The sequence below is a fragment of the Trichogramma pretiosum genome, unplaced genomic scaffold (genome assembly GCF_000599845.2).
Source record: "Trichogramma pretiosum strain Unisexual culture from Peru unplaced genomic scaffold, Tpre_2.0 scaffold58, whole genome shotgun sequence".
In the NCBI taxonomy this organism is placed as follows: Eukaryota; Metazoa; Arthropoda; class Insecta; order Hymenoptera; family Trichogrammatidae; genus Trichogramma; species Trichogramma pretiosum.
This window is the reverse complement of record NW_019641630.1, coordinates 273,715-294,156: the sequence shown is the minus strand read 5'-3', so window position 1 is coordinate 294,156 and position 20,442 is coordinate 273,715. Positions and strand designations below refer to the sequence as shown.

At 37.2% G+C, this 20,442-nt stretch overlaps 6 protein-coding genes across 8 annotated transcripts; 2 read left to right on the top strand and 4 right to left on the bottom strand.

The window, feature by feature from the left end:
* Positions 1-337: 337 nt before the first annotated feature.
* On the bottom strand, positions 338-2,740 carry LOC106652912 (40S ribosomal protein SA-like). Of its 3 annotated transcripts, none has more exons than XM_014372086.2 (4): positions 2,324-2,740; positions 1,700-2,067; positions 1,238-1,525; positions 338-886 (listed from the first exon to the last, which is right to left on the bottom strand). In XM_014372086.2, exons 2-4 carry the CDS (start codon positions 2,039-2,041, stop codon positions 581-583), a joined length of 936 nt encoding a protein of 311 aa, XP_014227572.1. In that variant the 5' UTR covers positions 2,042-2,067; positions 2,324-2,740; the 3' UTR covers positions 338-580. The 3 variants fall into 3 exon arrangements, with proteins under 3 accessions (XP_014227572.1, XP_014227571.1, XP_014227573.1); XM_014372085.2 differs by having other exon boundaries at positions 2,479-2,740; XM_014372087.2 differs by lacking the exon at positions 2,324-2,740 and adding an exon at positions 2,156-2,246.
* A 2,682-nt stretch (positions 2,741-5,422) lies between these two features.
* Positions 5,423-6,960, top strand: LOC106652840 (uncharacterized protein C45G9.7-like). The gene is made up of 3 exons (XM_014371987.2): positions 5,423-5,786; positions 6,281-6,409; positions 6,495-6,960. The coding sequence occupies exons 1-3, from the start codon at positions 5,730-5,732 to the stop codon at positions 6,681-6,683; spliced, it is 375 nt and encodes a 124-aa protein (XP_014227473.1). The 5' UTR covers positions 5,423-5,729; the 3' UTR covers positions 6,684-6,960.
* LOC106652839 (KIF1-binding protein homolog) lies at positions 6,957-10,120 on the bottom strand. The gene is made up of 3 exons (XM_014371985.2): positions 9,882-10,120; positions 8,902-9,736; positions 6,957-8,821 (listed from the first exon to the last, which is right to left on the bottom strand). The coding sequence occupies exons 2-3, from the start codon at positions 9,711-9,713 to the stop codon at positions 7,813-7,815; spliced, it is 1,821 nt and encodes a 606-aa protein (XP_014227471.1). The 5' UTR covers positions 9,714-9,736; positions 9,882-10,120; the 3' UTR covers positions 6,957-7,812.
* Positions 10,121-10,448: 328 nt separating this feature from the next.
* LOC106652790 (tetratricopeptide repeat protein 27) lies at positions 10,449-14,000 on the bottom strand. The gene is made up of 9 exons (XM_023459228.1): positions 13,584-14,000; positions 12,655-13,516; positions 12,524-12,590; positions 12,123-12,455; positions 11,846-12,019; positions 11,615-11,767; positions 11,361-11,522; positions 10,986-11,278; positions 10,449-10,891 (listed from the first exon to the last, which is right to left on the bottom strand). The coding sequence occupies exons 1-9, from the start codon at positions 13,645-13,647 to the stop codon at positions 10,594-10,596; spliced, it is 2,406 nt and encodes an 801-aa protein (XP_023314996.1). The 5' UTR covers positions 13,648-14,000; the 3' UTR covers positions 10,449-10,593.
* A 2-nt stretch (positions 14,001-14,002) lies between these two features.
* Positions 14,003-15,233, bottom strand: LOC106652848 (3-oxoacyl-[acyl-carrier-protein] reductase FabG-like). The gene is made up of 4 exons (XM_014372000.2): positions 15,153-15,233; positions 14,672-15,012; positions 14,403-14,604; positions 14,003-14,315 (listed from the first exon to the last, which is right to left on the bottom strand). The coding sequence occupies exons 2-4, from the start codon at positions 14,986-14,988 to the stop codon at positions 14,073-14,075; spliced, it is 762 nt and encodes a 253-aa protein (XP_014227486.1). The 5' UTR covers positions 14,989-15,012; positions 15,153-15,233; the 3' UTR covers positions 14,003-14,072.
* A 480-nt stretch (positions 15,234-15,713) lies between these two features.
* LOC106652849 (cyclin-dependent kinase 2-interacting protein) lies at positions 15,714-17,169 on the top strand. The gene is made up of 3 exons (XM_014372001.2): positions 15,714-15,797; positions 16,454-16,780; positions 16,850-17,169. Exons 1-3 carry the CDS (start codon positions 15,752-15,754, stop codon positions 17,053-17,055), a joined length of 579 nt encoding a protein of 192 aa, XP_014227487.1. The 5' UTR covers positions 15,714-15,751; the 3' UTR covers positions 17,056-17,169.
* The last annotated feature ends 3,273 nt before the right edge of the window (positions 17,170-20,442 follow it).

Genomic DNA, 20,442 nt, shown 5'->3' with positions numbered 1-20,442 from the left:
GCTGCTGCTATGAAGTCACGCGATGCACTTCTCGATCTCGCGGTGTAGAGAAACGCGTGCTTCGAAGCTCGAAATCAGCGTGAGACGAAGCTGAATTTTATACTTGTTTACTCTTTGTTCTTATCAATTATTATCGATATACCGGTCTGCGAGCTGTCTCGATCGAACCAATTAATCACGCCTCGTTTAGATTATAATTTTATTCTAGCTCAGCATTTTGACAGTTCCAACGCGCGAATAACTTAGTGATTCAATGATAAATTTACACTCTCGTACCTTTTTTACTTGAAAAATATTTAGATGAGATAAAAATGAGATATTCAAGTATACTATTGAGTTCTTTTTGAAGAAATTTAATTCAAACGTCAAATCCAAGTTTGGTATAAAAATTATTTTGTGATGCTTTTTGTGAAGCAAAATCACACGTTTGTATAGTAATTTTTTATGCCTTAATAATAAATGGAACTAAATTAGAAACACTTGTTATGAGTATTATATGGTAATTGATAACACTTTTCAAATTCACCATTGCAGCATGCTACACGATGCTGCATCTGACTTCATAGTGCTAGAATCCTATTTATGATGACCAGCTAGTCTGGTTGACACCTCCCCAACTTTGAGAGGGAATTGCAGTGGAAACAGGTGCAGGAGCAGACCAGTCTTCCTGGGCAGATCCCCAATCATTATTAGGCTGAAACACAGTTGTGGGTGCACCTACTGAATCAGCAACTGGAGCAGCAAGCGGTACATCATCCGCCCAATTTTCAGTTGGTGCTCCAGGAACATCATTGACTGACCAGTTCTCTGCAGTAGCAGCATCTGCAATGGGAACGTATTCCTTGGCAACCACTGCAACTTCTTTGGCTTGCTCTTCTTTTTCAGCCTGAAAAAATAGATTATTATGTAATGTGTTGTTCATAATAAAATAAGAAAAAATTAAAAGTAAAATATTTTTTCAGAAAAGATTAAGCCATATATACCATCATGAGAAATTTGGACATGAGGTTTATCATCATTTATTAATTTATATTTTTATATGGGTATGACCAAGCAACTTAAAAATATATAGTTATTTCTATAATAATTTTGCTGCACACAACCCGGAGGAAAGTTGCAAGACTCTAAATTTGTGCAATTTGATGATACCAAAGGCCCTATTTTTTTCTTGCAATAGCAAGAACTAGACCAATTTCCCTGAACTCATAAATTCTTTAATATATTGAGAACTCTTTACCTCTTCTGGATCTCGATAGAAGAAAAGATCTACAACTACATCCCATTTGGTTTCACGTGGAATCAATCCTTTTATTCTCAGAACTTCTCTGGCCAAAAACCACCACATCAGACCAATACTATGTTGACCTTTGTTATTGCAAGGAATGGCAATATCAACAAAACGCAGTGGTGAATCACTATTGCAAAAAGCAATAACTGGAATATTGACATAAGATGCCTCAGTGATAGGCTGGTGATCAGTAGCTGGGTCAGTGACAATCAACAACCTTGGCTCACGAAATGCTGCCTAAATAATGAAAAAGTCAAAATTAGTAAAATAATAGTCTTTTCTTACACAACAATATATTATAAGTAAAAAAAGATTAAGCCATAATCTAAAAATATGAATGTGTTTTAATACAATGGTATCATTGTATTTTAAATTTCATCGCATTCATAAATTAAAAATACTTTTGCCAACCTGTATTTGATTGGTAAAGGCTCCAGGAGTAAATCTTCCAGCAATCGGTGTAGCACCAGTATGTGCTGCAAATTTAAGCACAGCCCTCTGTCCATAGGGGCGTCCACTGATAACAAAAACTTCAGATGGATGTTTGATTGCAGCTACAGCACGAGCAGCTAACTTGAGCTTTTCCCAAGTGCGACGCAAATTAAGAATGTGAATTCCTCCACCATCAGTACGACGCTTCCAAACGTAACTTTGCATCTGATAATTTACGTTCTCAGCACCCAAGTGCACTCCTGCAGATAACATTTTTGTGATGTCATCATCTTTAAGGGCGAGAGGATCGTGTCCAGACATTTTTAGATTTTGAATTACGAATCAACCTGGGGTGAAAAAGTTTGTTATTTTCAATGTACATATATAGATGATATAAAATTAGTATCAGCGGGGTAAAAACGTGCATAAAGTAACCTAAAAACAAAGGGTGAAAGCGTTGCGAAAACTGAATCAAAATTTGCAAATCTGTGCAAATTAACTTTACAAGATCAAAAGTGAAGATTAAACACTATAAAAACATTTGCCGAAAATGAAAAACGATTATTGTAGTGACTTGATAGCACAATGTAACATTTTCCGTACCGGCTTTTTAATATTTAACAATTTTTATCAACATTAGCCGGCAAATTGTCTTGTTTGTTGAATTTAGAAAAAAGTAAAAATTTAAATTTACTGCAAGTTACATAAAGAGCATACTATGCTAGTAGGTAAAAAGTAAAAAACCCAAGAAAACGAACACAGTAGAAGTGCAGAGAAATGGGCACGAGCCCTGCTGATTATTATGGTTCGAGTCTAAGGGCGCGCGAGAGAGCAGACATACCGTGCACTCTGTGCATTGTGCAGTGCGCAGTGTGCACTGTGCAGCATAAAAAGGGCCGCTTTAATCGAGCTCTGCATTAAGTCTCTTTCCTTCTACTTGAACTGCAATCATAAGTCGAACGAACTAGGAAAAAGCTCTCGAAATCCGTGTTCAATTTTTCAAAAAGGACTGTTTATGACGCTAGGCATTTTTTTGATATATGTGAAAGGGAAAATCTTACTTGAAGGTATGAAATTTAAAATTAATTTTTCAAAAAAGAATTTATTACACTTTTATGTACCGAAGAGTTAGATGTGTCGCCGCTAGGTGGCCCACAACAAATAAATGTAATTCCCGTACAGAAAATATTCAAGTTAAGCAATTAAGTACAAACACTTGAAATTTTAATTTAGTCATTATAATTTTGTGAATGACAATACAGCTTTACTCCGATTTGTCCCCCTGAATTATTATTTTTAGAATTATGAAGTTCCGACGAGTGTTGAATTTTCTCTTATGTGAGGGCTGTCAATCGCTGCACATCAACCCTCCAACTCCGTGCTTTCTTAAGCGCGAACGAGAGAAATTACCTCTGCGTTTCATTTAATTATGGATTTTTTATTCGTCATTATGACTAGTGCGTTTGTTATTGCAATTGTCACTTCGTCGGTGATATCCAATTTATTTCGTGATCATCGACTGGCGAATTCGTCTATTCTAAATTATATTAACTCCAGATCCTCTCGGCAATTGCATTTAATTGGAGTTTAGAATTAAAACTGTTGAAATTATAAAATTTTACAAATGTAACTAAATTTTTTTATGTCATTGTTATTTTAATAGGTGTAAGCATTATAAATCTACATTTATATCACATGGCCTCTTCGTCAATGGTGTCAAAGTTTGTCGTAAGTCGTCTCGTTCAACCGGTCCAGCATATGACTATTACGATAGTTATAGATAATCCAAGGGTGTGCAATTTTATTTGGCAAATGTGCAATTTTTCTATCGAAACAGAATGTCAAAAAGTGTAATAGTTTAGAAGATATTAATGTCGAAAGGTAGTATCGACGCGTCGAATTTCGTGAATTTTTTACAACAAATTCAAGGGTGTGCAAATGTTGCGAATTGTTTTTCTGAAATGTGCAATTGAAGGTCTATCTGGTGGTATTTTTTTTACCCCCAAATTCGCATTTTCAACGGCCAGAACAGGCCCGGTTGGAAGCATCGCGGTTACCACTTCTTCGGTCAGCACGATGGTGCGAATGCGTCCGAATGATTTCCTTTCAGCGTATGCCGCCTGATTAAATACCCGAGCCTCATGATGTACTGCATTATGCGTTATATCAAGTACATTTCTGCCCACATGCTCTTCGTATGTTTTATTTATCACTCGGATCAATTTCGGATGTATTAGTTTTCAAAATATATTCTTGTTGCATATATAAGGATACGATATCGTGATATAAATCAACCATCGGTTCTTGAGTTTTCAATCGCTCATTAACGCGGTCAAGTGTCGTTGAATATAATTTTGCCTCGTGATCGCGTTCAATCCCATATTTTCGGGGGCAAATCTCAGTAGAAGCGATTGCCTTACAGCTTCTACTATGTGACTTACCCACCGTCGTCCCGAGCATTGAAAAATCACGTTGAGGAAATCTTCCGAGAGTCCTTGTCGCATTTTGGTCAAAAAAATCAACAAGTCCTTTCTCGTTATGACCCGCTTCGGTACACGGTCGCAGTACCTAAAAAGCTCGTCAAATTGTTGCTTCGTAAAACTTGTCAAAACAAGTGCTTGATCGTCCGATAAATCCTCGATATCATCGATTTGCCGACGTTGCAATGAACAATCTCTCATAGCTTGCATGAATCTTTGCAAGTACTGCCCAGGTATCATGTATGGCCGATTGATAGACTGCAAGTTGGCTAACAGAATTAGGAGAAGATGTCCACGTTGATCAAGATGATGAACACATGATCTGACAGTCTCTGGGAAAAAGATATTGCATTGGATGAAAACTTCTACCTTGCATTCTATTGATAATCTTATGCAGATCACCGATGTGTAATTTGGGTCCGGTTAAATTTGATGAAATTTTGTACATGGATGGATTATAACTTCCTGACGCACAAGTTCCATTCAAAGCTTAGCCCGGGGAAATTCGCATTTGTGAGATAATTTGCAAGTATCGGAGCAAGACGCAACTATATTTTCAATCGGAATTCCAGAGAAACAATTCATAAGTTTGTCAGTGATTTGCAAGGGAGTGCACGAAGAATTTTCATCTTCATACATTTTAACCAGGTCCCATAAATTTTACATCATCTTCTTGTCAAAATACTGAACAACCACACACGATGAATTGTTTTTAACAAAATTAAAAGGATTACGCATTTACTTGATGTCGATGAGTAATTAGCTCGCGAATATTTCGCTATTATATACGAATCGAGCCGCTCAACGCCCCCGCGCCGAAGATGTAAGCCGCCAATCGTGCCGCATCGTCATCGCGCGACACCGCGGCTGCCACGTACCGGGGGCTTTAAGCACAATTGGCACTCGATATTATACAGTAGAGCATATTACAATACAGTTTCCAATCGCTCCACATTATACCTATACTGTACGTATGAATATAACGGCAACGGCGACTCGTGATCCTATATATTATATATCGTTCGCACAATACTCGGGAGCCGTGCGTGTATACGTATACCTGCCTGTATAGGCATATGCAGGTAAACTAGAAACACGGCCGCGAGCGGAGTGGAGGTGATTTTCCTGGAACATCCGTGTTCTCTCTCTCTCTCTCTTTCTCCCGCTCGCGCGTATACAATAGACCGATAGAGAAAGAGAGCGCCGCGCAACTACTACCGACTAGCGGCAGTCGAGCCTTTGCCAGACTGCTGCTCTCGGCACGGGCGCTTCCACCTATACATAATATAATAATAATAATAATAATATACAACAACATCCTACTACCTATACACAACACATCCATCTCCGATTCTCGACTCGACGTCGCGCTGAGCTGAGCTCTCTGAGGCAATACAGCAGCAGCAGCAGGGCAGGGATTCTCTCGCCGCCGCCGCCACCGCGACTGCCGAGAAAGAGAGAGAGAGAGAGAGAAAGAGAGCCGAGAGTTTGTCTATCGTAGCACTCGCTGGCCGCAGCCAGTGTCAGATATGTGCGCGAAAATGGCTTTCCAGCACCAGCCTGGTACTGCGATGGAATGCCTCAGCGTAAGTCGGATTATATTTCGGAGTCGACTGCGCTCGCTGCCGTCTTCTACTCCTCTACGCGCACCCGGGTTTTCGTTTCCGCGACGATTTTTTCATCTTTCGCGGCGATGATTTTTCCTGCACGTCTTTTTCGCAGGCTCCCGCGAGTATTCCGTCATCAGCGGGATGATTAAAGAAAAACAGCTATTCCTCCGTTCGAGGTGCTCGACACCGTACACTAACGGTTTTGTTGTGTCTCTGCCAATTCGATTCATCTGTAAGCCAGGACGATAACTGCGAATCAGCTTCTTATTGTGTGTTTTTGATGTGAATTTTTTTAAATCGAGTGAACGCATCTGGAATTGCAGACGAATTGCTCATTTTTAATCATAATAACTTGTCTCAATTTTTTCTGTGCATCGCTCTTCATTTCTTCAAGACAGATTACTTTTAAAACAGTGGCGTTTATTGTAATCTAATATAATTAATTCAATTTTATTTTTTTTATTCTTCAGATTCCAATTACTCTTCACAAAGAAATTGAAATCAATGCTAATGGCGAAGAAGTTATGAAATGTGGTTTTAAAATTGGAGGTGGTATTGATCAAGATTACAAAAAGAGTCCACAAGGCTACACAGATAACGTAAGATAATTTTTTTGCTTCAAATCAAATAACAACATGACTCAAATACTCTATGATTAATTCACTTTTATTAATTCATTTACAGGGAATATATGTTACAGAGGTACATGAAGGTTCTCCAGCAGCGAGAAGTGGGTTAAGAATGCACGATAAAATATTACAATGTAATGGTTATGACTTTACAATGGTAACTCATAAAAAAGCTGTGGGGTATATTCGTAAACACCCTGTGTTAAATCTTTTAGTTGCGCGTAGAGGTGTTACAAGTACTTAAATTAAAATAGGATGAAAGATGTGCTGATTTATATAGCTTGTTTAAATGAAATTTTTATATGAAAGATTACATGAGGTAGAGTTTGTTACAAAGACTTGATATTTACAAAAAAACATTGTATTTGTATTGTATTTATATTCGTAGTTGCATAAAGCCTAAATGAATTTATAAAAAAAGTTTCAAAAATAGAGTATCTAAGGTAATCAGTTAATTGTAATGAAAAATTATTTATATTAAAAGCACATCTTTCATAAAAATTTATATCCAAAGTGTAACACAATAATTATGTTATATTATTATTGTTACTATAGAGTATGAGAAATTGTACATAATTTTTTTTGTAGAAGTTGCTACCATCAAATCTACTAATGAAAAATATTCCAAAAGTGAAGTTAATTTCTAAGTTATATGAAGCAGGCTGCAAAATATTTCTGTCTGATAGATTAATTAAGAATAATTTTAGTCTCATGAAATGATTTAAGACCTATTTTGTACAGAATTTTCAGTATATACTGAAACTGTTTTGTTACAACAAAGAATGAAATTTAAATTTTAATCATTCGTCAAGTGATTTAATATAAAAATCTAATGATAAGACGACTTGAATGACAACTTAAAAAATAATCATGTTTAGACTACAAATGACAATATGAATAGTCTTTGTAAAAATCAATTTTATACTGATGTTTTCATGTTTTATTAAATCAATTTTTTTATTTGGTGACCTAGTCTTCAAAGACCATTGGTAATTTTATAACAAAAGTGCTTTCAATAATTTTTATTCTGCTATTGTTGTGTATATTTTGTTTTAAAACTTTAAAAACCATGTTACATGTAGTATAGACATTACTTCTTTGAATTTTTTTACAAGGAGTAATAATAAATTTCATACTCATACTGATATGAAGCTTAAAATAATCAAAAAGTAGAATCTAATTGCTCTATTTCAAACGATTGATATTATTATCAAAGTAATAATAAAACACTTTAAATACATTTTTTATATCTATCTATTTATTAAAAATAATAAAGACAATTTCACTTAAGGTAGTTCTTATGAAAATACTCAATATCACTCTTGACACATGATTCGATTTTTCTATAATTTCATAGTAAAATAATAATTGTATTAATTCGACAGCTCTCGCGTTAATTTCGCAATTTTTACGGGTAATAAATCTGCGAAATCAATGCTCAAACTATATTCTGTTTCTTTCAATTCTTCAGGTTTCATATTTTTTTTACAATATTCTGCAACAAATTTATATGCCTCCCAACTTTTCTTTGTATTTTCTAATTTTACTAATTTATCACCAGTAATGAAAACATTATACAGTCTTCCGATATGATAGTATGAAGTTAAAACTGGTTTGACAAACTCTTCAGGGAACCTGTTATCTTTTTTTGACAACGCAACAGAGTCAATAAATTTTTTGTAATTAAGTATAGCAGATTTTGCTAAATTATTAACTTTTGTAATTAAATGCACAGTTGGTTTTTCATCTTTATCCTTCAAACGATCAAGTTTAATATTTAATATTTCTGAATAGGTTTCACCAAGTTCAATCCAAATTTGTTGACAAACAGATAAATAATAAGTTTCATTTAGTTGCTTTACTACTCCTTCCAGTAAATCTATTCTTCTTTTATGCATTTTGGCTTGCCTATCATCACTTTCTTCAAAGAAAATCAGATACCTGTAGAGTTCTGACATGTCTTGAATTATTTGCACATACTCAGAAGCTTGGTCTTCAAGTGTATAGTAAGATTTAGCTTCTTCAAGCCATTTTTGAACATTTAAAAATACTTTTTTAGCATCGTCAAAATCTAGTAAATATTTATCTGTTATGTTATTAGCAATATCCTCAATATCCTTTTCAATGGAATGAAATTTGAAGCTATCTAATAACTTTTGACTTATTGGAGTTGTGTCTGCTTTAGGATCCTTTACATTTGTATCATCTGCAGCGCAGCTTGGATACCCTTGGGAAGCAGCTATTAATCGATCTCTTGAGTCACGCATAAGAAGAATTCCATATTTTGCCCAACATCTTGAAACATCAGCTTTTCTATGATTATAAATTTCCCACTTTGCTGCAATTAATTCACTTTCAGCTTCATCAGCTGGTTCTTTTGAACTGAAATGAAAAATATTTTTATATAATAATGAAAACAAAACCTTCATAAATAAATTTTTGTGAAAGGTGAATTATTTTACCTTAAGGATTTCAAATGATCTTCATGTTTTTGTAAAATTAATGTTGCAGCAGCCAGATGGTGTCTGGCTTGTTTAAAACCTTTACTTTCCATAAAAAATTGAGATAATGTTGCAGTATTTAAAGACCAATCAATACTATCATAATCATTCATTTCTAATTGTCTTTTGAGAGTCATATGGCAATAAATTGCAGATTTAAACAGATCTTCCAAGGCACCATATACTTGAGCAAGATAGTAAAGGGTCAAAGTGTGAAGCTTCTCCAATTCATCTTTAGTTGAATTGGTACTGACATCTTCAACTTCAAACAAAGTAGGTGCATCAATTGGAGTATTATCAGCTTCATCTTTAAGTTGGTATTCTTCGTAAATTCTAACAGCCTTATCAATGTACTCTTTAGCAGTGAGAGTTTGCTCTCGCTTTGACCATAATATTGCCAATTGATTTAAAGCACGAAGGGTTGGTAAAATGTTTTCCTTTTTAACATCATATTTATTCAATGTATTGATGCAATTCATTAATAATTCTTCTCCTGTGTTGAGTTCTTCTGCATCAAGCGCAAGTATACCTTCATCTAAGTACACAATGCCAAGCATACAATCAACTTTATACTGTTCTGCGTCTGAAGTAGTTGAGCAGGTGAGAAGCAGATGCCGCAATTCTTTTAAAATTTCCATAGCAGCATATTTACTTTTGTAAGGATCTGATTCAGAATCATTTTTACTGTCTTCGTCAGCTAATTTTTTGTATGCTAAGTATTTCTCTTTGAGATCAGCTTTGAAAGCTTCATCAAAAATTGGTCTGCCACTCATTTTATTGAAGTTTTATCAAATACCTAAAAAATAAATTAAAATATTTACAGATGCGGCAATTAATGTGATTATATTTGTCGCTTATTAATTTTTTCGAATAAAATTCAGGAAAAACGCCTGAATTATAACACACGCAAAATCGTCAAAAATAATATTTTGAAGTCTAACCTTTAGTTTTTTAACTGATGATCCAACAATTTAAAAAGTCTCACTAGTTGTCATATTATGAAAACATACGTAGATTATCGAGCTACTTTGTAAAGCAAAAAACGACTATAGATACTCGCTGTCACTTGAACGTAAATTTTAATTCGCTTTATTCAACGTATCGATTTTTACTATTGATGTTTAGTTACTGTATTAGCGTTCACACTATAATGCAGACGTGCGCTGCAAATTGTTTCTGCAGCAGAAGCAGCTCCCTCGTGTATGTTGCGAAGCACGACGTCACGCATGTTTTAAAGCTCCACTTGTACCCTACAGTAGTAGGTATATGTAACTGTCACTCGGGTACGATACGCGAATGACAACATTAGGACAAATTAGTTAGGTTTCGAATGGATAAAAATCATTATTTTTTCGGTAATGTTTAATAAACATTGTTTATACTATTTTACTATAAAAATTAAGAAGAATTAAGGAAATTAAAAAATTCTTTGATTGGTATAATGTAAAATTATTCAATTAATCACATTTATTGGAAACAACAAATGACAAGAGTCATAAAAATCAAAAGATTTCTGAGTCTTTTTCAACTCCATTGAAATTAATCAAAAAACAGGAGCTGCTGTTTAAATAACATTCAAGTTTTTACAATTTTTAACAAAAATTGGCTGTACATTATTCAACATGAATAATAATAGTATAAATTCTCTCAAAGCTATTTCTTGCTCTCGTTTATTTCTTCTAGCTTTTCTTTTATGTTTTTATGATGTTCTTTAAGTGTGGTAAGATTTTCTTCAATGCCAGACACATCTGCCCATTTTAGATTTTGCATTTTTGTGATAACTGATTGAAGGATAAGCTTAGCACATCCAAGTACAAAACGATTTTCTTTTTCTATTTTTTGGCCTTGTGCGTCTTCCGAACTGCCACAATTTGAAGAATAAAGAGAAATTTCGGCTAGACGTATACACGTCATTAAAACTCTGTTGGCATCTTCAACAGTTTTAAACGAGCTACAAAGAAATTAAAATTGTTAAAAACTGAATTCTTCGGGTTTGAGAAGAGGGTTTTAAAAAATTTTTTATAAGATGTATGTTTAAAAATTACCTTGGATTTTCGCAATGATATGCACGCTGAAGATATTGGACAGCTTTTTGATTATCCATTTCGGTTTTTTTCAATAACGTGAGTTCAGCGTATAAAAGCCAAATATCAGCATTTTTCAAAACTTTCGAGGTCAAATTACCGAACAGATCCAACGATCTTTTCAAGTATTGCCTTGATGAGTTACCATAAAAGTCTTTTACATCATTTACAATTGCTTTTGTCAAAATTGCTAGGACTTCCACGTCTACATGAGTTCCTTTCAACTCCAAGAGACGTTCGTAGCAACGAATGACCTGTGAAAAATAATTTTCATACAATGCGTGACTTATGTGTTGCTATCAACATTGACAAAGGCGTAAACGAATTTTTTTTTACCTCAGAGAAATGTCCCAAATCTATACTGACAACCATTAAGTTATCCCAAACTTCCCATTTATCGTAATTGCATTTGAGAGCGTCTTGTAAAGATCGCCACGCCCGCTGCTTATCGCCTAATTCAATGTAAGCTTTAGCTAAATTATTCCAAACTTCGAAGCTCTGTAATAAAGAAAAGTTTAAAAATAAAAATATATATTCTAAGTAATATTAATCTCTTATATACAATAAATTCATCCATAATCAAAATTTACCGATTGTTCCAAAGCGTTATAATGTCTATAAGCACTAGCTGCGAGTTGCCAATCTTCTACTTGCAAAGCTGCAAAGCCCAGTCTTACCCACACATTTTCTTGAATATTGTTCAGCTCTACTGATCTTTTTAAGTGGGGGATTGCTTCTTTATACTTGAAATATTATAAAATTATGACATGGTGATACTCTTGCATCGAATTTTTTATTGGGAAAAAATTTTAAAAACTTACGTTTTGTTTGATGTAGTAATAAAAGCCCCAGTGTCTTTGCACTATACTACTTTTTTCTCCAGACAGTTCCCATGCTGTCTCGTAATGTTTCTCTTCATTTTCAGCATCTCCAAGCCAACACCACAATTTCACTGTTGGTTTTTTGGCTAGTTCTTGTTTAATAATTTCTGCTGCCTTTTTAAAGTTATATTTTAATTCAATATAAATATTTGACAATTCAATTTAACTTTACTAAAAAATTCTAAACTTAATAACCAAAGTTGTAGATTGAAAATACCTTATGTTTTAGGCCCAAATGTGTATAACATCCAATCACCTGTTCCCACAGTCCAAGATCTAAGTAAATATCCAATGCTCCTTTTTCTAAGCCAATATCGCGCATTACATCTGCTAGATGCTGTTTGAAGCACCATTGAGGCTTTATACCACTAGCAAAAAATAGATCCATTTTAAATGAAACTGGCGGAGATTGTGAGCACAATTGTTCATTCAAATATTCAAGTTGCATTAAAGTTCTATCTATTGTTCTTTTATGCTTCGCTTCTAATAAACAACGCTGGTACAAAGCTGTTACTTTCAGACACCAATTATCAGTATTATCTATAACACACTATTTAAAAAAATATGGATAAGAATATAAGTACTAAAAATGAGTATGAAAATATTAATATACATTACATTCAAATAAGAAATAATTTCTTCATCTCTCAGCAAATCTTTTGGTTGTGATCGCAATAGATGAAAACTATAAATATAGAAATTTAGAAATATGTTTTTAATTTATAAATAATATAAAAATTATTCCTTACTATGCAGCCAAAACAATTGCTTGTTCATAACTTCCAAGTTTAACGATTTCTGTGTCTTCTGTAAATGCAATCTTCTCCAATCTCAAATCATCGGATAAGTTTATCACTTTAGGGAGAACTTCACATGATCTGTAAGGAATTATTTCTTTTTCTAATTTAGGTTTCAAGTAAAGTTGAGCTTTCTCTTCTCGTTGGTATTTGGTACGCTTGCCTAAGGCACCTTCTAGACATAAGCTTAAATGTGCTGCTTCTGCAGCATTATTTAAATATTTTTCAGAACTTTGAATTCTAGAATAATATGAATAAAAATATGCTACTTCAGTGTTAAAGAGCGAAATCTCTTTAACTTCTGTAAGCACATTTTGAGATTCAAAGAGTTGTTTTAACAATTCTTCTGAATCTTTAAACAATACTTCTGAAACATTATCTAAAATTGCTTGATGCACACGATGAGCTCTAAACAACCACCATTTAGAGCTAATGTATAGTTTTTGTATTTGAGAACTATTTAAAACTATCTTAGCAAAATACAATAATTCTGGTTTAGCTACATTTTCATTGCATTGGTCATCATTCAGTGCCAAAGTATTGATTGCTAATTTTCTCAGAGGTAACAAGTAGTCAATATTTTCATTTCCTGATATCTGGTGATAATTATTTTGTATGAAATAGTAAAGTGAAGCAATCGCACCATGAAACCATTTTACACTATCCTCTAAGTCAGAATTTATCAGATTTTTCACATTTTCTTCAAATTCTTCATTAACAAAGTTTGAAAGTTTAGAAGTAAAGAAATCACTATTTAAAACTGATTCAAAATTTCCATCAAGAATATCTTGTATGTAACCACATGGTTTTTCATCTGTAATGATAAAAATTTAATTAAAACTTTTTCAATCAAATAAAAATATGAGGTTTTGATCAAATACCTTCAGATAGTGGTTCATTTGATATTAATTTTTTTTCCAAAGAAATTGTTGTTTTTTCTTCCATTATAATTGATTGAAAAACGAATGTAGATTATTTAAAAGGTATTATTTATTAGTTATTTTTTTTGTATGATTCTTCAATTTTTTTACAAGTTTTAAAACTCGCATGACACCACGCATGTGGATGTGACAGTTACAAGTCTTACTTAACCTAAAATAACAGCTGATTTCTCAAGCCGGCAAAAGATCCATGCACTGCGCAATTGCACATTTAATTGTAAGGCGTGATAACAGAAGTAACAGATAATTAGAGATAACAGAATGAAATAACAGATATATCTTAATAGAGAAAAAAATCTATATGTGGAGATAAATAAAATGCATCTTGTATAAAATTTATAAGATGATTATGTATAATAAAAAATACATCATTTACATTTTTAATAAAAAAATATTTCAAGTTTGAATGTAAAATTGTATTATAAAATTTTATCGTGGACACATGACACTGCGACCTCCATCAACTGGTACAGTTTGACCAGTAATAAAACTAGCATCATCGCTAGCAAGGAATGCAATTGTTTTGGCTACTTCTTCGGCAGTTCCAGGTCTTCCCAAAGCATGAGTTGATTTGCTGTGTTCAAAGAACTCTTTCAATCTTTCTTCGCTCATACCACTACTTCTGTGCAGATTTGTGACAACCACACCTGGATTAACTGCATTTACTCGAACCTTTTAACAAAAAATCATATTAAATAACATTTTGCACTGGTTGAAAGGTTTTAAATGTCATTTAATATGTAATATGAATGGACCTACTTGTTTGGGAGCAAGTTCTAAGGCAACGCAACGAGTAAATTGATCTATAGCTGCTTTACTCATGCAATAAGACAAAACACCAGGAAATGCTCTAGTTCCAGTAACACTGGAGACATTAACAATGTTACCCTTTGTTGCAATGATATGCGGCACAGCCAACATAGTCATATGATAGATAGATCTGACATTGATGTTAAAAACTCTGAAAACGAAAACAATCAAGTCAAACTCTGGTCAAGTAAGCAACTCTTTTTAACAGTTCAAATTACCTGTCATACTGCTCCAAGCTCGTGTTTTCAATGCTTCCATTTTCCAGAGTACCAGCATTGTTGACCAATACATCCAGCTTTCCATACTTTTGCAAAGTCATATCCAGAATTTTCTTGACGTCTCCTTCGTTAGTCATCTCTCCGGTGACAATGAGAGGCGACGGAACCTTGCATTGTTTGGCAACTTCTTGCAAATTAGCAACATTGCGTCCGTGAATGGCCACAGAAGCTCCAAGATGAGACAAATGTATGGCGGTGGCGGCACCGATTCCGGAGCTCGCTCCTGTTACCAAAACAACTTTTCCCACGAATGACATTTTCTCGAATTACAGAGCCGACGGCTATATAAAATGATTGGAACAAAAAAATTCTGTCGTTAATTCAACAAGTTGCTGTTGTTACTATTTCGTCTGGATAATTGGACTGGATAGTTAATTTAATTGATTATTTTTCAAGTGTATAAATTGTATGTCTCACTCACCGTCACCGGTGACTTTCGTGCAGATAACACAGTGTGTGCAGCAAATATCTGCCAACACAACACACGGCCTCAACTGGCAGCGAGCAGCATATCGCGCACGCAAAAAAACACAGTGGGAGGGCCGCCGCTTTCGCCTCGCGTTCGGCGTTGCGCAACAAGTCCGTGTTGTTGTTGTTTTTTTTTTTGTTTGCTCATTCTCTCTTTCTCCTCTTATCGTTGCCTATTACAATTTTCCCTCGGTTGTACACGAAGACGCGCCACCAAAGATGACACCACCATTTCGGTTGATCGAAAAATAAATGTTCTTTGTTTATACTGGTCGGAAGTTAGAAAGTGATTCCGCTTACTTGTTCGTCGGTTTTCTATCATTTTTTTCTTGAAATCAAAGCAGCCGAATCTTGGCGCGTGGGCGCTGTTGTGGACAAACAACGACCCCACCACACCACACGCCGGTCGCAGGCTGCTGTTGCTGCAGCTGCGTGTAAAGAAGCATCGATAGAGACCATATTTTCGGAGCAGCGCTGCGTACACGACTTGTGTGTGTAGCACGTGTTTTTTGTTTACTGTGTCGTGCAAGTACCGAAAGTGTCAAGTTCGCGATGGACAGCAAACGAAAATGTACATTCACGCCGTTCTCGTTCGAGGGTGAGTAGGTTTTCGATAAAACATTGAAATATTGGCCTGTGCAGACAACTTTATTCTTGGACTTTCAATACTATATTGGTATTTTTAAAGGGTTTCGATTTTTGACAACAAATTTTAACCTCATCAAATCTACTCTTAAAAATGTTTAACTTTCTCTTCATATGTCATATTAATATTTTCATTATTATTTGAGTTTGAAAAAGTGGTGGCTCATTGAAATAAATGTGTTGTGGTTAGTCGTTGCATTGATTGAGCGCGAGTTTTTAAATAACCGATAACGCGATATGATTTGGAGAAACGTATTGAAACGCACTAGTTTCACAGAAGAAAAAATTGCTCAAATATTTTTTCAGTGTTAAAACGAAAATCAAATTGATAAATAGAAAATCCAACTTTGAGGATATGTCAATCCACCAGGATAGGACCCAGAGTGCGCTTGTTTATTATTTTTTTTTTTTTTCATTTATCTTTCAAAAGCACACACAGCTTTGATTTCGACTTCCGGCATGACATGCACTTTCCATTTATAAATTACCGGCGTCTTTGTACACACGCTATTTATATTTACTCAGAGCTAAGAGATTCAAACGATCAAAGTCAATCAGTGACTTTTAAATACGAAATCAATTATAATAAATCTTCTTGGTATCTCATAGATCCGGAGACGCCGAGATCGCCGTCGGTGCTCGTCCCGGAATCGTGCCGATCGATGCGCGAACACGTGCTCGGCGTCGAGAAAAACCTCCAAGACTGGCAGGCGTATCACGACATAGGACTCAGATTGCTGAAAATCGTCTGCAACGTGACCGACGAGACTCTGCCGGACGAGCTCCTGCAGCCGTGCGAAAAATTGGACGAGGTCTGCGACAAGCTGGACGCGATCGTGACGAATTTGAAGGCGATCCTGAACAAGATGAAGGCCATCGCCGAGCTGCAGAAGGACAAAGGTCCTCTGTTCCGCACCTGGGAGACGAAAAGATTCGGTATGAAAATTAATTCTAAAATTTTAAAATAATTACGTAGTTTTTTTCATCGCTCGAAATTCATTACAGTCGAGATCACCGAGGAAATCTACGAGTCGTACAGGAAAGAAGCGGAGGAGAAGAGAATAATACACGAGATAGCACCGCGCCAGTTCACGCGAAAGGATAGAGTTTCTAATTGCAGCATGTGGAGAGTCCAACCGTTGATCGATCTCGCGGAGACAAATCGAAATGTAGACTACATGCTTTGGGAAATTGGAGAGATACTGCGATGAATCGCTCGTACGATTCGAGTATTTTTTATATTACGTGTACAAAGTAAGACAAATCGATCGGTTTTGTCAATTTATTAGTTTGTAAGCTGGTGCTATTCTATTAAATATTTTATAATTACGACCGAATTCAATTTTTTATTCAAACACTCCCTCCATCCTTAAAAATTATGAATCGAGATTTTTTTGTTTATTGAAAATATTCATTTTTAATGCTTATTTTTGATATTTTGACATTTTTCTTACAAATTCCGAAAAGCGTATTTTTATCTCGTAACCAAAGCAGTACATTTCCGCATATGCCTATATACGCTACGTATGGGGTCTCGCGTGAGAAGTCCAGACGAGGTAAATCGATCCGCGATCATGTGTCGACGCATCCTATACGAAGAGTAGCGCGTTGGTGCGTCGATTTAAATGGAAAACGTGCGCGACTCTTCGTGGGGATCGTCGATACGCATATTTTCTAGGTGGAGGAGTCATACGTCGATCTAGCGATGTACGGGCGATGCCCACGCATCATCGTGTGCCGTTGTCGTTATTCCCGAGTCACGTCATAGACGAGATAGGCCCCCTCTAAGCTCGAATTTCTAATTGCTTGCGTTCTCACTTTCTATTTTATTCAAATCGTATGATGGTGCATGCGAACGTAGTCAGTGCACGGCCAGACATCGCGCCGTGAACATCGATCGGGACATCGCATCGACGGATAGCTCGTGATCATCGTGAAAACAAAAATTTATATTAAAACAGTGTCGCGTGTTTGTGAGTGCAGTAGCAGCAGCAGCAGCAGCAGCAGCAGCAGCAGAAAAAATGGCAAACGGTCTCGACCAAAAGAAAGTGGAGAAATTGAAGAAGCTACGAGAGAAAGTCGACTGGAAGATCAAAAAAGATCGATGCGACCTGCTCGATCGACTCTGTCCCTTGATCAAAAACTGGCGGGCCCCGTATCCGAATTTGACGAGCATCTTTCGCCCGGACGAGATAGATCGGCTTCTCTCGGACGCCGTGAATCACTGGCCCGTCGACTACATCAACCAGCACGACAACGAGGCGCTGCTGATCGTGAGATTCGTGGCCGAGACCGGCTACAAGGACGTGCCCACCAAGCTGGACAAAAGATCGGGCAGGCCGAGGCTGCGTCGCACCACACCGATACATCTGGCGGCGAGACGCAGAACGAGCGCGCCGATAGGTCGCGGCGACCCGACGACCCTCGAGCTCTTTCGGATTTACGACAGGTACGATCTCAACTACGTCGACGTGACGACGGGCTTGACGCATTTTCACGCCGCCTGCTTGTCGTACTGCCCGAACACCGTCGAGAGATTCCTCGAGCTCGGCGGGGTCGATCTCGTCAATGCCGTCTGGCCCAAAACGCGGGATTCCCCGCTGCATCTGGCCTGCACGATCTGGCAGTGCTGGGACTGGATACACACGGGTGTGGTGCGAGTGCTGCTGGAGCGGGGCGCGAATCCGAACGCGGTCGACGCCGAGGGCAGGACTCCCCTGCACATACTGGCCAAGGTGAGCAGCCCCAGCGCCAGTTGCAAGATGCGCTCGGCCGTGGAGATGATTTTGGATCTCAGTAAAAACAAGTACCGGCCGGTGCGGATCGACGCCAGGGACAAGGCGGGCAACACGCCGCTGCACTGGGCCGTAATGCACGACCAGGACAGGCTCGCCCGGCTGCTGCTGAGGCGGGGAGCCGATCCGAATCTGGCCAACGACGAGGGCCTGACCTTTCTGCACGTCACCTGCCGCAAGTACAACGACGGCCGGGACTCGTTGAGGCTGTTCCACGAGCTCAACGACGAGGCGGCGAGTCAGTGCAGGCATCTGCTGCAGATCGACGCCAGGGACAAGAAGGGCCAGACGCCGCTGCAGTGGGCCGTGGACAATATTCTGCCGGACATGGTCGATACTTTGTTGGATCGTGGAGCCGATCTGTCCAACTTCGTTCTGCCGGATTTCGGAGGCAAGGAATTGGTGCCGAGGCCGGCCGAGTCGTCGTATCGTTTCAAGCTGAGACTGGCCTCGGGTGTGTTCACCGTCGTCGAGCGTCTGCAGAACCGAGGCTACGAGCTGGATCGTAACGAAGCCATCAAGATCATGCGGTTCTTCGCCAGGAACGGACTGTTCGACGAGTCACCGGCGACACAGAGTCTGCTGCGCCCGAAGCGCAAGAAGCCCGCCGTCAAGAGTTGGTACGACGACGAGCAGTTTACTAGTCGAGCGAAAAAGATGATGGTGTCGAAGCAGCCCAACAGCAACGTGACGCTCTACGACCTGGTGCAGTTGCGACCCGAGGAGGCCGCCCGACGAGTCACGTTTCAGCAGTACTTCGAGTTCGCCTGCTCCAAGAGATTTCACCGACTGTTGAAGGCGCACAAGGAGGCCTGCTGCAGGCACGTCTGCGAGAAGATAGCCCGAGGATTCTTCCGTACCTGGGGCTTGGATCCTTTCATGGAGGTGATCAACTTTAGCCTGCCGATCGAGTGCTGCGAACAGATCATGGAGAGTCTGAAGAACGAGGATCTGTGCAACGTTTGCTTGGCGGCGGCGATGCAGAGCGACGAGGACAGCGAGGCAAATGTACAAGTGGATGAAGCAGAATGTGATAAGAGAAGGTCCAAGAGGGCTAGGATAGCTCCGCAAAGACTGCAAATTGAATGGTGAAGATCGTGAAAGTTTTTTTTTTATTGTTGTAATCGAAATTTACAACGGAAGCGAAAAAGATGATGGTTTGGTGGCTCATTAGCTTGGCTTCTGTAGTTCAAAGCTGTTAATGTACAGATGGGCATACTTTCCACAGTATTTTTATTGTTAAGCCTACTATTAATTTTCTAAGTCTAGTCATTGAAATAAATATATTTAAAAAAAATGAGTTTCGATATTTTCATCGATATGCAAGTAATTATATTAATTGAAATAGCTCAAATTGTGTATTAATTACTCCATCACCTTGTCGAAATCCAAGTCATCGTGAAAAATGAGGCCTAAAATGCTATAGACTTACGAGTTTAGCTCGGCTAGATACGAACAACCGTATTTCGATAAAAATTCCAATTTTTGATCCAATATTTTCTCTGAGCATTGCGATATAGCAAATGATATTTTGAAAGTTTGATTTTATTTGTTAACATTGAAGTTTAATGCATTATAAGCGGATCTATAAAGCTTGAAAATATTGTTTTAGTTAGTAATTTGTCAAAAGCAACAAGTTTTTTTTCACTTTTTATTATTTACACATATAAAAATCACTTCCCTGATAGTACTAGATATTTAATGAAAAAGTTTACTATTCGTTACAAACGATGTTGAGATCATCGTGTCGGCTCATACAGCAGAATCACCAACATTTTCTATGGTCGAAGAAGAAATTTTTTT

Bases quoted from the DNA above. Each gene is read 5' to 3' on its own strand.
- LOC106652849 (XM_014372001.2), top strand. From the start codon at position 15,752: ATGGACAGCAAACGAAAATGTACATTCACGCCGTTCTCGTTCGAGG. The intron at 15,798-16,453 runs GTGAGTAGGTTT...GGTATCTCATAG, and splicing joins CACGCCGTTCTCGTTCGAGG to ATCCGGAGACGCCGAGATCG. The intron at 16,781-16,849 runs GTATGAAAATTA...AATTCATTACAG, and splicing joins CTGGGAGACGAAAAGATTCG to TCGAGATCACCGAGGAAATC.
- LOC106652839 (XM_014371985.2), bottom strand. From the start codon at position 9,713: ATGAGTGGCAGACCAATTTTTGATGAAGCTTTCAAAGCTGATCTCAAA. The intron at 8,822-8,901 runs GTAAAATAATTC...TTTTCATTTCAG, and splicing joins GATCATTTGAAATCCTTAAG to TTCAAAAGAACCAGCTGATG.
- LOC106652790 (XM_023459228.1), bottom strand. From the start codon at position 13,647: ATGGAAGAAAAAACAACAATTTCTTTGGAAAAAAAATTAATATCAAAT. The intron at 12,456-12,523 runs GTAATGTATATT...TTTTTTAAATAG, and splicing joins AAATTATTTCTTATTTGAAT to TGTGTTATAGATAATACTGA. The intron at 11,768-11,845 runs GTAAGTTTTTAA...TAATATTTCAAG, and splicing joins ATTACTACATCAAACAAAAC to TATAAAGAAGCAATCCCCCA.
- LOC106652848 (XM_014372000.2), bottom strand. From the start codon at position 14,988: ATGTCATTCGTGGGAAAAGTTGTTTTGGTAACAGGAGCGAGCTCCGGA. The intron at 14,605-14,671 runs GTAATTTGAACT...TTTCGTTTTCAG, and splicing joins AGCTTGGAGCAGTATGACAG to AGTTTTTAACATCAATGTCA. The intron at 14,316-14,402 runs GTAGGTCCATTC...TTTTGTTAAAAG, and splicing joins TAGAACTTGCTCCCAAACAA to GTTCGAGTAAATGCAGTTAA.
- LOC106652912 (XM_014372086.2), bottom strand. From the start codon at position 2,041: ATGTCTGGACACGATCCTCTCGCCCTTAAAGATGATGACATCACAAAA. The intron at 1,526-1,699 runs GTTGGCAAAAGT...TTCATTATTTAG, and splicing joins CCTTTACCAATCAAATACAG to GCAGCATTTCGTGAGCCAAG. The intron at 887-1,237 runs GTAAAGAGTTCT...CTATTTTTTCAG, and splicing joins TCTATCGAGATCCAGAAGAG to GCTGAAAAAGAAGAGCAAGC.
- LOC106652840 (XM_014371987.2), top strand. From the start codon at position 5,730: ATGTGCGCGAAAATGGCTTTCCAGCACCAGCCTGGTACTGCGATGGAA. The intron at 5,787-6,280 runs GTAAGTCGGATT...TTTATTCTTCAG, and splicing joins CTGCGATGGAATGCCTCAGC to ATTCCAATTACTCTTCACAA. The intron at 6,410-6,494 runs GTAAGATAATTT...ATTCATTTACAG, and splicing joins CACAAGGCTACACAGATAAC to GGAATATATGTTACAGAGGT.